Genomic DNA, 13,590 nt, shown 5'->3' on the forward strand with positions numbered 1-13,590 from the left:
TGCATAGCTAGCTTGTAGATAATACAGTGCTGCCAGAATGATGTGAGCGTCTTTCCTATTATAACTATGACGTCCTATAGATGGTGACCACCAATCATGAAGCGGTCACCACGATGACGGTAGCCTCCTCGACTACCTAATGTAGCTGCTGAATCCGTGTATATGTGCGACACTAATTAGGGTTCCCCACATATGAGCGGCAGCCCAATCCAATGAGCAACGACGGCCCCCTGTACTCGTATCTCTACTAGTTTTCACTCATCTCGAATACTTGTTTTAACTGCTAGGCTCGCGTTTATGTGCAACGTTGATAATGAGACTGCACCTATGCAGAGTAGCATAATCCAATGGTCAATGACGGTCTTGTATGCCGTTAACTATACGCGATTCCGCTTGTCTTCGCTAGCTACAGTAAGCATCAGTACAATTTATATGCCGACTGGTAAAAATAAGGCCTCAGATATGCATGATAGCCACATCTGGCAGCCTGTTATACACACAAATGTACTCGAGGTCATCTAACTTGGCTGTTGATCGTACCTGTTGGGAAGACTAAACTATACACACATACCTAATCTAATGGCGAACGACGGGCCTCATACATCTGTAGGCGATATCGCCTAAATTGATACTTTTGAAAAACTGCTAGGCCAGTACCCATATGCGGCGCTGATTATTAGGGCTCAGCTATGCGCAGATGCGCTTGTGCAAAACACTGCACCACACTGCCTCTCTAACCGCATCAAAAAAATACCCGCGATCTTAAATAGGTTTTGTTCAACCTCTGAGGATTTTCTCTGCCAACTGAAATTATCCTCCCCCTCCTCCAAGCCAAATCATTTATAAAATGACGTCCGTTACGAGACTGTCCAGAAACCGAAGTATTCCAGCGCGCCGACAGAATGCAACTGCTATACCCAGTTTGATAGCACCCCCGCAAATGCCGACTTCCCTCTCTTGACTTAACCCCATCGCCCACCTGTCCCCTTACATGCAACTACAAACAAACCCACGTTTTATGCTGACTGTAACAATCCGATAATATCTAACGATGCGCTTCCCATCTGCTGGAATAATTATCTCTATGATAACGTAACACTTTGGGTGCAAAGTGCACGCCAAATGACTACACAATTGTCATCCTCACTAACAAGAGCAAGAAATGCTAACAGAGACTCACCAAGTGCACCTGATAATTCGCCTCGGACTCAACTGGTATTGCAAGGCTTTTCTTTAGTTGCAACAGCTCCATTCTGAAGTCAGCTCATCGTGCGAACACGCAGCAGCACCAGATATATCTGATCTCATGTATCTGCAAACTCTGAGCTACCTTAGTTGCGCACAATCTAGTCAACGCAAGTTCCTCATGTTCACATACGCAAAATACAGTTTGCATCGATCGTATACCTGAATAAAGATTGTCGCCTATAATAGGGGTGTGTCGTTCCTTCGGAGCAGTTGGGAATCGTGATAACTTTTGACTGTCTACTATTTCAGGAGACATTCCAATTCACATCAAAATGCTTTCTAGCGAACCTTTCGGACATTTATCCTATCTTGGGTCCCATATGTAGACATGACTGTCTTTTTACCTCGCTTGAATGGCAACAATGAACCACCACGAGCCCTCGATAGACAAAGAAATATCCTAACTACAAGGACAGCCATAAACGGCCCATCAAAGATGTTCATGTATGGAGTTGTCCACGGATCGAAGTACGGCGTCGCGATGACGGTACCGCGACTACCATACCCAGTCTGCTGGCTTGCCCGTAGTTCACTATACTTCTCATAGTTTCTAGAAAAGTGTGCTACCTACAAGACCGTTTCAGTCGGTTCAACTAGTGTAAGGACTAAAAAGCAGTGGCCATCTTATTGTACCATCTACTTGTTTTGCTCACAAATCCAATAATTCACCCAACGGCAATATTTGTGGCTCGGTGAAGATCAAACCTTGCTTAAGCCACTTCTAACGTATGCTTACCATCATGAAAAAAGACTTACTAGCTGTGACGAAGTCCTTGGTTTCGGCGAGACGCTCGTCGCAACCATAGAGGAATTTTCCACATCCAGGTTGCGAATGGCTTCTCCAGTAATAGTTTGCGTCGACTTTATAGGGGTGATTGTCGCCTACGTCGTTTTGAGATTGCATCCCAATCCAATACGCAAGAAAACACTCAAAGAAACAAGGTTTTCCACAAAATGTCCCACCGTTTTTATAGCGATAATTGTCGAAGCCACCGGCTGCCATGGAAATACAAATTCTGTTCCCACAGTGGACTCCTAGTTTGTTTAAACTATTTCTTATAAAACTGCGGCCGTTTGGCCCGAATAATTACTATCAAATGCTAAAACACTACGTTCAAGTTTTCTTTTTTCGAACCGCGGTTTCAGAGGAATTTTGGGTGTGTCTAGGATGCGGTATTTGGGGTCCATATGCTGAGTTTGTGTGTCGTGATACACAACTCTAGCAGCGTTATACCTACCTCTAAGAATTAAGTACGTGAAGTAGGTATTGCTGAGGCTATTCGGGCCATATGTTGAAATCCTGTTCGCATTCTCTTTCCAGTGATCCAGAATCTTCGACTACAATCGATAAGTTGCGTACTTAGCTGTGTCCTCACTGATATGCAACCTATTAATCAAATTGGACTAGAACTGCAGACGGCTAATTTGCCGCGCTCACTTCAACGGTGGTTGGCATGACGACAGGATGGTTAAAATTGTCATAAAGCGGGCAGATGTCTCGTATTTCATCGTAGAGGTACCCGCGAGCTTCAGTGTGGAGGACCTAATAAATCTTGTATGTGAAATCTACAATGGATACCTAAAAATAGGCAGACTGTGTGCCGAAATCGACGATTTAGCTAAACATGGCGTTTCACTACCTCCCAACATGCAGGTGAGTCGTTTCTTCTAAATTGCGTTAGAGCGCTCAGGGTTTAACAGAGGACCAGGTGACCGATTTGAAGTTGACGGATGACTGGGGCGAGAAATGCATTCCAAGTGGTGGCTACATTGAATGTAAGGACGAGATCGGTAGAAGGAATGGAAAAGGTGAGATAACTTACATTGTTTAATTTAATAGCACCAAACGAAAAAATGGCCGAGGTATTGCGGAGAACTATAGACGAAGCTAAGAGGCTGGTCAGCAAAGATCTTGTGAAGCGTGATCAGTGCATGGATAAGTCGACAGTGAAAGAAGCGTTGATGATGTTGAGCGGTGCCGTAACTATCGTTTATCCCATGGGTTTGCCGCCACACGATCCGATTAAAAAAGAGTTAGACAATGAAGAGGATCTCGAAGGCACTCAGGTAAGTTTCTTTTCTCAGGTCTCAATCACGCAGTGACTTCTCTGAGATTCAGCTTTGATTAGTCCAGTAATAAACAGTCAGACAAAGACTGGTTAACGCTTGTGCTGAAGTTAATCGCATTGCGATGCACTCCTGGAATAATGGCTCTTTGCGCTTCTCACTTCAGTCTGAAGACCAGCGTGCTTCCTCTAAACGATCAAGAAACTGTCTTCGTGTCAGCAATGCTACTCTCTGTTTTGGTTAAAAAAGCTAGAAAACTTCAACTCTAACTTCCGAACTTACGGAGTATATAACAGTTGTTCAATCATCGACGAACCGTCGAGCCCCAAAAAGTCAGCCTGGTGTCAGCCTGCTGTTGCCATGCGCCTCTGGAGTATTAATGAACATTTGGCCTCGGCCTTCATATTTTCAGGCTGACTAACCTTCCAGTCGCTTCGTAAGCTGATTAGATGCTTCAAGGGGCCGGGTGGTAAGGAAAACATCCGATGAATTGTGAGCGAATAAATGAACGGTGGAGAAACAAGTCGGAACTGGATGATCCAATGGTGATTTGCCATGAGATAAATGTTTCTGGCTGGTTGGGCTGACAAACGTCGATTGGCGAGATATGCCCATTCTCAAGTTAATTTAGCGTTAATGGGTGGCTCAACTAAATCCAAGATAAAGCTGCCGTTTATGGTATTCTTAGAATGAAACTGCCACAGGCGGAACATCTCTGTAGTATCCGAGATAGTGCAGTATATTTACTTGTCTCCCTACTCGCCGATGCTGAAAACTACCTTCCCCCAGACGGTTTGGACCGTCTTGGGAATGATCCGGTAGCACATTGTCCGGATTCCCGATTTCCTTATGTTCCAATTCACCAGGCGACTAGCATCTCTACATCCGTGGAAGCAGCGATGCTACCCTCTCCCCAGAAAGACAAGGTTAGAAAGGGTTGGCCCTAAAAATCACAGACCGATAGCTAAACGGTTGACTCTGACTGCCAGCGCATTATTGAATGCGGTCGAAGTACTTTTGAAACCAGAGTTTGGTGCTGCTCAAAAGGCACCTGCTGTGCTCAGCCCCTACAGGAGTGAGAAGCCCTTCACTCCCTGCGCCCTTGAGTTAGGCCAGACCCTTGAAAATGAGCAGGTCAGACTACTGAGTCGTCGGTTCTTGGAAGGGCCCTCAAAGAAGACCCTACTACCCACTGCCTCTGGGGTTACACTTTGGAGTTGGAACCCCATTCCTCGGCCTGATCAACCGAGAAGTATCATTTGCCTGCGCAGTTATTTATCCACAGATATCTCTCTCCAACCCCACCTCACCACACAAGCAAAAGTTTCTGGGTCATCTGATTGTCAGTTATCTGACTGATGTACCTTTTGCACCCTGATGTCTATTAACAATAAACACTGCTAGATCCACGAGATCCTTTTCACCTAGGAGCTTTCAACATCTTCACTATGTCAGACTGGGAAACAGGCAATGCTCCTCCACACCTTACATTACCTTAAAATAGATGTGTGCTGCCTGCTAAACACATGAAAAAATACGCAAACGTGATCATCCATCTCAAAACGCTAAAGCATAACTCGGCCATTTCACTTTTCAGGATCCATATGTCCGGTGATCCTGAAACGATGACTTCTGGTATATATGGCATGGGAGTTGTACTCAACCCCAGACCCGAACGTGTTTTTGTTGGAATGGATTCCAGTGAACAGTCGTTTTGTGACGTCCGTTAATCAATGAATTCAAATTTTCATCTATAAACCATGTATCATAGGCTTTTGGTTCCAGATGCTACAGTTTCGACCACCGGAAAACAGGAGAGTTTGGGGGATACAGACAAGCCTTGGAGCGGCATATTTAGTTTGTCGGGAAATCGGGTAGCTACGCATTGAAGGCGATAGCTTTGATGCACGAGCTCCACTGATCGCACGATTGGGCCACTTGTGCCAGTGTAATTAGCCATAGATGAGTTGATTCCCAGGATCCCCATCCTGGGAGGCGGCAGTTGTCGACCGGACTAAGTTTACTTGTTAGTGTTTTCATACTTCGTTGCCCGGTCATAGTGTCCAGCTCTCGGTCGCTACTCCTGGAATGCCCCCGTGGACCCTGACCATACTATCGTCTGCTGCTGGTTTCGTTACACTTTTTACGTCTATACAGAACTCGCAAGCCTCGCTTAGAGATTTAGAAGCTAGTAGACCCAGAAGCCAACCGAACCTATGGGAACGGCGCCTCCAACGCCTTTCAGTCTTGTGTCAGATGACAAATGTCACTAGGGACAGATTGGCAAAGCACTTTTGTCTGCGGTATAACTCAGCCAACCTCGTCCAAAAATTCGATCTCCGATAGGACCATGACCGTGTTGGAAGTACGACGACATATTCCTCCTGGTCCCAACCACAACTCAGCTCGACACATCATCATACCTCTTGGGAAACTGATTTTTTGTGCAGACCGAGAAGTTTAGCGAATTCGAAGTGGAAGATGCGAAAAATATTGGAAACGTCCGCAGTTCGTTCCACTTGATTCATTCAGCTCGGAAGCTCATTGTCAACTAAACTATCAGGGACATGAACGGCCCTCTGATATTCAACAGAGAATCTTTTGGTCATTTGGCACAGTACTTCGAACAGCAGTTCATTTGTCTACCTGCAACCTCCGATGCGGACTTTCGGGCTTTAACAGATAGGCGGACTGTGAATACGGAACGCCATTCAGCTCCAGAATAGTCTGGGACTGTACCCCTAATTAATTGCAATCGTACTCGTGATCTTGACAGTCTTCCACCTACTCTCTTCTAGGATGGTGGTGAATTATTTAATCGGTGCCTGTCTAGCCTATTGACGCTTATCTTAGGGAAATAGACTGTCCCACACAACTGAGGTAGGCCGGTAATAGTGTCCATCTTCAGATGGAGCGCTCGCGGCAAATGTGTTAACCACAGAGGCGCCTGTTCGACTCCCGTTGCAACAGGTCCTCTGAGTCAATGATTCTTCGTCTTGCGATGGCACGCGAAACCGTAACCCGTGAGCACCAAGTGGGATTTCGATAGGGTAGAAGGTTTGTCGACCACATCTCTACGTTCTGTCATGTGTTACAGCGACGCTACATGTACCGACGATCCAGTCTACGTTTAGTTTGACTTCAGGTTAAGTTTGATTCTGATATTGACCAGTGCTCTTAACCACACTTGCTCAACTTGGGATGCCCCAAAACGCAATCTAGTCATTGTCATCATCATTGACGGCAACACCGGATGAGGACACGGGTGCTTCACTGCCGTACAGCAATGTCATTGTGATGGGAAAAATAAGGCATTGGAGGAGTGATGGAGACTTACAACTACCCCATTACGAACATTCGATGTGCATGCTCCTCCAGCACTTAGTCAGACAATCTGGATAGAAACTGACAGCACGAACACCATTGTCGGTGCTTATGTTCACATACTTCAGGTCTCACATGCTGACATATCCAAAAGCTTCCCTAGGAAAATGGCTTCCAGCAGGAACGTCCACTCTTTGCTGTTCAGCTGATCTGGAATATGAAGATGATAGCGGAGCACGTGCTCTGCTGAATTAATTGACCTCCATCATTCCATCTTTCTGCACACCTCTTTCACCTTCGCAGTGCGTAGTCATTCTTCAGAACCTGTGGTCTCTGAGCGCGTTCTTTGAAATCGAAGAAGCATCAAAGTTTGTGGAAAATGTTACATACCTCGATGCTCGTATTAGCTCTGACATAAGTGTGTCTTATGAAGCCGGTACACAAATCTCAAAGGCCAGAATCACGTTTCGTAATTTGCGCCACTTGTGATGTCAAAGCGGCATATCACTGGGTTTCAAGGGTCGCGTGTACCAGGCTACAGTAAACACTGTAGCTGTGAAGCATGGCCTCTGCGGACAGATGGTGTGGGATATCTTCGGGTTTCTGATCATTGATACCCCAAAAACGTTGCTGGTGTCGGATGGCCTCAGTGAATTCTTAACAAACTAATTAGAAAACGGATACTTGTTCGTGCATGAGGTACTTCAGTCCACTTTCATCTCGGTTCGTAACCCAGCGTTTTTTTCTCTGTAAACCTCCGATTCATCCTACCCTGGAGTTGTTTTCGCCTGTCAGTCTTGCTTCAAAGAATGATAGTTCATTTCATTTCCAATCCAATCCCTCCCTTCCCATTGGTATATAACATTATTTTCCCTACTTTATCCGTACTCATGTTAGATGTCCCTCCAGACTTGCGGCTGCTGTATTCCTTCCACATAGTTTTTAGTCGTCCCATCCGTCCGTGCTCTTCCACCACCTCCTACGAAGGCAGTATGCACCGGTGTTGAGCTTATTCATTTGGCCCTTTCCCGCCGAACGATCACCCTAAGGAAATAGGCTGCTGTCATGCACACTCTTGTCTCGTTACCTCAAGCTTTTCAGGACTCGCGTTGATGTCTTCCTAGAGAATCTACTTTGACCATATTTTTTACTAGTTTATGGCGTATTGGATTTACGCGAGGTTGCGGTCACTATGCGGCCAAACGATTTTCGATGTTTCCGAGCCTGTCATCGTCTCAAAGGGACAACATGCAATCAGCATACATTCACAAGGGCCCTCTTATTTGTCTATGTGGCTGGTTTTTAGCGTGTTTGACCAGTTGATTAAGCTTTGGCAGCGCTAAATGCATTTACCTTCGTGTACATGTCACCAACGGTCACATCGGTGTCTGAGTTTTTAGCTCGCTGTAACAGACCACCTAAAGCGTCACATAACCTGTCGCCGGCAGACCTGGACTCCGTCAGTGTTTAGAAGAATACAATAAACACGGAGCCGTAGACCTCTTGTGATCTTTTCATAGATCTTGCCAAACGAACCGCGCAAGTATCCAGTTGCACCCGGATGACGTCGTCTCAACGCGATGACTACTAATTCTACACGAGATTCATATATGTGTATGCTTGCAAGTACATTTTGTCTGATTGTGTCTGGGATGTAAAGTAAACCAAATGTAGGGATAATTCAAGGTTTAAACCATAACAAAATGGTGGAAGGCAGCAACCGTGTATTGCTAAGAATAATCTGTGGAAAGCTTTGGAAAGTACCTTCAGTAGATGACCTCAGCTTATATGCAGTATTGCTTTGCTTGCCTGTATGTGGTGTATGCTCCGTCGGACCAGAGCGCTGTTCGGCCACGTGGCTTCCGTCAGTTTTCGTCTCTGTCTGGCTTGCGGGTCTAGCTCTCAGAAGCATTTACTTCACCCGTTGATGAACTTGTTAATCATTTCGGACTTGATGGTTCATGTGTCCAGCGGAATGGTATGCGTGTCTCGCCTTTTTGAACGACGTAAAACTATCACCGCCTATGCAGATAATTTGTGAAATCCAGTCTCGGGGCTTATGTTGGGACTTGCTGTCGCAGGTGGAGTAGCAGCTTGCAGTATCTCCAACTGACATCTGGATGGTCATTGCAGTCGTGCAATAATGGGAGCACTCCAGTATTTAGTTACAAGCATGTTCCTCCAGTGCTTCAACCGGAATTCAATTATGCCTTTATCATATTTCCCCCTTTCGTCTTACAGGTTGAGCTGAATACCGGCTAATCCGTTGGCTTAATGAATGCACCCCGTGTAACCTACGAAATACAGGCCACCAACTCCCTTTTTGCGTACTCTGATATTCAGCTGTTTGGTCGTCCCTACCTGACATGAAAACTATGAACCTATTGGTGGTTTTAGAACTGACTCTTTTAGCCCTACGGTCTTGGTGTCCTGGACTCTGGAATGTTCTAACGTGTGATTCGGTGTAAGCTGCTTGTGGTGATTTCTGGCATGTTGGGACGTGGACATAATTTGATGTAAAAGGCAAATCCCTACACGAACACCGATCCACTGCATGTCAAATGCTTGCGGCAGTGTCCAGTTTGTGTGGAGATTGGTTAAGCTCGCGCGTCCACCCCAACATGTGAATTGAATTGAACACCCATCTGACCAACTCCGACGACTGAGCGTTTCCGCTTCCTGTCACTCCGCATGCACCGCTAACCGTAGCTTTTTATCAAGCTTGACAGAAGTGCTCCGTCCGTAAGCGCGACAGAATGCTTACATATAGTTATTCACGCGATATTTCGTCACTTGATTTGATGTGGATTGCGTTGAGTCTGAGCGATACTGGCTACGAGGTGAATAAGTCGTTTAATACCCGGAAGAGTTGCTGCATCGGTCGGTCGTCAGTTTTTATGACAGCGCTGTATAACTTTTGAATCCGAATGTATCGACTGACATTTTTGTCGCCTAAACCTGCTTGACTATGCACAGTCATCACTTTCAAAACTTAATGGCTTGTTTCTCCAGGTTTCCTCTGCTAACCGACTAATGAGCGGCGAAGAACAATGCCCAGTTTATCTGACAGTCTATTAATAGTTGGTATATGTGTTGCATTCACATGCCGGTGCCCCAAAATTATGCCCACTGAGCTTAACCTTCTTTAAAGTGTAAATTATACCCAACTCGCCTGTATTTTCCACCAGGACTTTTGTTAATAACTTGCGTACTCGCTTCCATGTACCCTAAATAGGCGGCAAAAGAAGTCATCCCTATGGAAGAGGGTACGTTGTGGTTCTCCGGCAAGGAAATGCTTCGCGGTAAACAGCTATCGGACTACGTTGGACGAAACGAGAAGACGAAAATTGTAGCTAAACTTTCTAGGCGTGGTGCCGGAGCCCCAGCCAGAGAGCCTGTTGTGAGTGAGGATGATCAGAGGGCTATGATGTCTTATTATTACAAGAAACAGGAAGAATGGAAGAAGTTGGAGGCAAACGACGAGGATTCTTACCTTGACTCCGCATGGGCTGAACCTGGTCAACTCAAACGTCAATTCCATGGACTCGGTGATATTAAATGGGGACCACGATGATATGGACGAAGTTTTTTCCGGTTCCCGGAGTTGAGATGTTCTACGATGAAAGCTTACGACCACTGGCGTTTGGATGTATATAATTGTGGTCTACGGACCACAACTATATGACTACCACAAAATGTATTTGACGAATCACATAGTCATGAATTCTGGTTGTTTGTGCGCTTATTACCGTAAAAATTGGCACCGTAAATGCTTGTCACGGGTGATGGAAATGCGAAGTAACGAAACGGCCTAGGTTTGTCTTTCTACCATGATTTACTGGAACTTCTTTTTAAAGATTCCTCGTACTCCTTGTCCTCCAGTTCAGTTAGTGATGGAAAAGTGGGTGACATTGAGCAAGGAGCGAGTATTTATTATTGGCTTTTATACACTCAGGTTTAAAGTTGACTTTGAACAGCTTTCCAGAATTGAATCTGTGTGCGCGGATCACGGCCTTCGCTTCAAACGCCATGCGAGACTGTAGAGATTGTCCATGGGTTCAGCCACTGTCGTGTATGGCTGATTCACTAAGTTCCAGGCTTCATACAGGACTCCAGAAGGTATACTGAACATAAGCTGCTCTTGACAAAGCGCGTCTGCCAAGGCACGTGGCGTTTCCGATTGGATTGCCGTGGTATAAATCAAGCATGCTGAAAGAGAACAGGACAAAAATGCGGCAGTCAGTTACGTAGACCAATAACTGCCTATCGTGGAATTTGGTTCTATATGCGTTTTAGTATTTGCTGACTTAAGCTTCATCTGGATTGGGCTTTTAGCAGATATTGGACCAGGTTCTTGACCTTGATTATTTCCTTGACCTTTGAAGTGTGTGTGGGAATCGTCCCTGCCACGGCATCATATCCAGACCAGTTGTTGTAATGAGTAATGATCGCCAACGGGAAAGAAATGTTAGCATTTGGGTTTTCATGCCAATCGTCACAGGCACTATTCCCGTTCCTTTTATACTTTGGACTGCATGCATGACCTTCGCTAACGAAACTAAGCTCTTCTGTCATTAAGATCTATTTGTTTCCGTTCTGTCAGTTAACGGTTGATAGATAAACGTACCCCGGAAACTTACCCAAGCGATCATCCTCGAATCCTAACGTATATCCCAATAATGAGTTTACACGTTGGATATTTTCCAGCTCCTGTCCGATAACCTAAAACAAAATTATCACAAGCAGCAAACCTTTACTTAATGAAGGGGGATTGGCAAGGTGAACTAAGCAGAACTTGACTGACGAGTGTGTGAGGTTCGTGAAATTTTCAGTGCAATATCTATCTCAGTATTCACTTGCGACTATTGGAATTGTGGAGTTTTTTATTGTTAGTCATCATTGATGCCTTATCAGATGTGCATTTAATCTTCCGGGAATGTCGCGAATGATTCATTGGCACCATTGGGTTTCAATATTACGTATGTGATCGCCATCTTTATAATTTGAGCTCCTCGATTAGTCTCAAACCAACCGCTGCTTCCTTTCGGCAAGGATTTCGACACGAAGGCTTTGGTTGAGGACCCTAATCGTCGTTCAGTCTAGGTTTGCGCGCGCCGGTAATATTCCAGGCCACATACAACCATGGACGTTACAGGTAAAATTACTTTGATGTCACATCGGTCGTCGCGTGGTGACATTGGTCAGGTTGCCTTGTTCACTGCGCAAAACAGGGCGAATAAATGAGAACATATGACTGAGAACATATGACATCGATCCACATACGCTATTCAGGTCTCTATCTCTTGTTTTGATTGCAGTCTTTAACATGAGAACTCCTGGGCGGATTGACCACAAGCCGCTCTTGCGCATATTCTAGGTACTCTGAAATTCTAAAACAGGATCCACGTGAGGTTGTTGAAATTACAGCATCCTCTCTATCTAGACGCTAAAGACTACGAACTTCGAGTGATTCTGATTGGGTTGCAGCGAGTTGCACTGTCGTTGGTATAGCCTTAGGTTTTCAAGCCGAAGCTTCATTGTTCGATTGGAAACATAAATGGCCGCTTTAGTGCTGTCAGACGTCCAACTGCGATAACAACTGGTCTAAGTACTGAACGCTACTTGCTTATCGTGTTTGTTTATACGTCATCGGAGTAGTTCGGACTTGTTGAAAGACGCTGTATACCGATAATTAGCCGTCCTGTTGTCGACCATGAAGAACTCAGATATAGCCATAATAACAGGAGATTTCTGTCCGCAATTAAGACGCCTCAGTTCACTGGAAGCTCGCTTCGGTGGTATTTTTAGTATAAACGCAAAACGCAATGACAATGGTGAACATCTTATGCAATTCTGTACTGATCACCAGCTGTTTCTCAGAAGTACTGGGTTTGGACACAGTGGGTGCCGTTGTGTCTCACCTGGCGTCCTACTGCTGGTTCCGCAGTTAGCTAGAAGGAACTCGAAATCTGCAATTCCTCGTCCTACTCATGAGTAGCTTAAGCAGTGAGTTGCTGGCACTGCCGTGACGGCATGTGCCCTAAAGACTACCGGTGCATGGATTTAATAAACGAGGCATCTTGGCGTTTTTTGGAAGTAAATAAGTCGCTTTGTTACAGAGTAATACTCTCGTTTCCTTGCCACTCATTACTGACTCCACTCTAGTGAGGCCTTAGGTGTACAGTGTTTGAACCAGATGGTCATTTCCTGGGACTGGTCTAGGGGATTAGCTGATGTCCTTCCGTTTGGCAAGCCCTGAACTGAGTGGAGTCATTCGAGGTAGCTAACTTTGATAAAACTTTGGAAAAGGTGAGAAGCAAGACTACTTGAGAGCATTTCCTATTATGCACTTATTTTAAGATTGCACTATGGGAGGTCTGTACACAGTAGAATGCCGTAAACTTAAATGGTGTTTTGAGCGGTTAGTGGTGAAACACGGAATGTTTGACTGATGTACAGTTCTTAGCATGGGTATTCGAGCATTTGTGCATTAAATTTTCATAATTCACACCATATGCCGTGATATCAGGTGTTTGGGAGCTTATTTCCTGGGGTGAGATGGCTCAAGTAGTTAGAGCGCGAATTTACTAATTGGAAGGTCCGTGGCTCTAACCCGATCTCAGCCTCTCGACTTTCCCTGTCTATGCTTGAGCAACCTGGCAATATATCAGCAATATATCCTTCGGGTGGCATGGCAGCTAGACACTGGAAGGTTGTTACAGCTGAACGATTAGTTTCTGTAGCATGTCCTTGAAACAGCCCGGTACTCCATATCGTTCATGCTGCCGGAGTATAATGTCAAACTTGCTCTGACAACCGGTAACAACCACATCACTCAAGCGTTTTAGCCTACCCAGATGTGGTAAAGCAAGTATGTCTGGTATAAGCTGGGGGAGTGGTAGTGACAAACAGGCATCACCTTCAGTAGTCGACGGTTCGATTTCCAGGACC

The 13,590-nt window shown here is 45.3% G+C and overlaps 2 protein-coding genes across 2 annotated transcripts in view; one reads left to right on the forward strand and one right to left on the reverse strand.

The window, feature by feature from the left end:
- Window positions 1–2,664: 2,664 nt before the first annotated feature.
- On the forward strand, window positions 2,665–13,150 carry T265_08611 (hypothetical protein; the record flags this gene model as incomplete). The annotated part of the gene is made up of 5 exons (XM_009174466.1): window positions 2,665–2,902; window positions 2,931–3,057; window positions 3,089–3,315; window positions 4,020–4,241; window positions 9,875–13,150. 5 exons carry the CDS (start codon window positions 2,714–2,716, stop codon window positions 10,211–10,213), a joined length of 1,104 nt encoding a protein of 367 aa, XP_009172730.1.
- The window catches only part of T265_08612 (hypothetical protein), a gene marked incomplete at both ends in the record, with an annotated part of 34,201 nt that continues 30,482 nt past the window's right edge, over window positions 9,872–13,590 (reverse strand). The window contains 2 exons of the mRNA XM_009174467.1: window positions 9,872–10,848; window positions 11,280–11,361. Of these exons, the coding sequence (XP_009172731.1) occupies window positions 10,646–10,848; window positions 11,280–11,361 (285 nt within the window). The remainder of the gene's footprint in view (window positions 10,849–11,279; window positions 11,362–13,590) is intronic.

The sequence above is a fragment of the Opisthorchis viverrini genome, assembly GCF_000715545.1.
Source record: "Opisthorchis viverrini unplaced genomic scaffold opera_v5_227, whole genome shotgun sequence".
NCBI lineage: Eukaryota > Metazoa > Platyhelminthes > Trematoda > Opisthorchiida > Opisthorchiidae > Opisthorchis > Opisthorchis viverrini.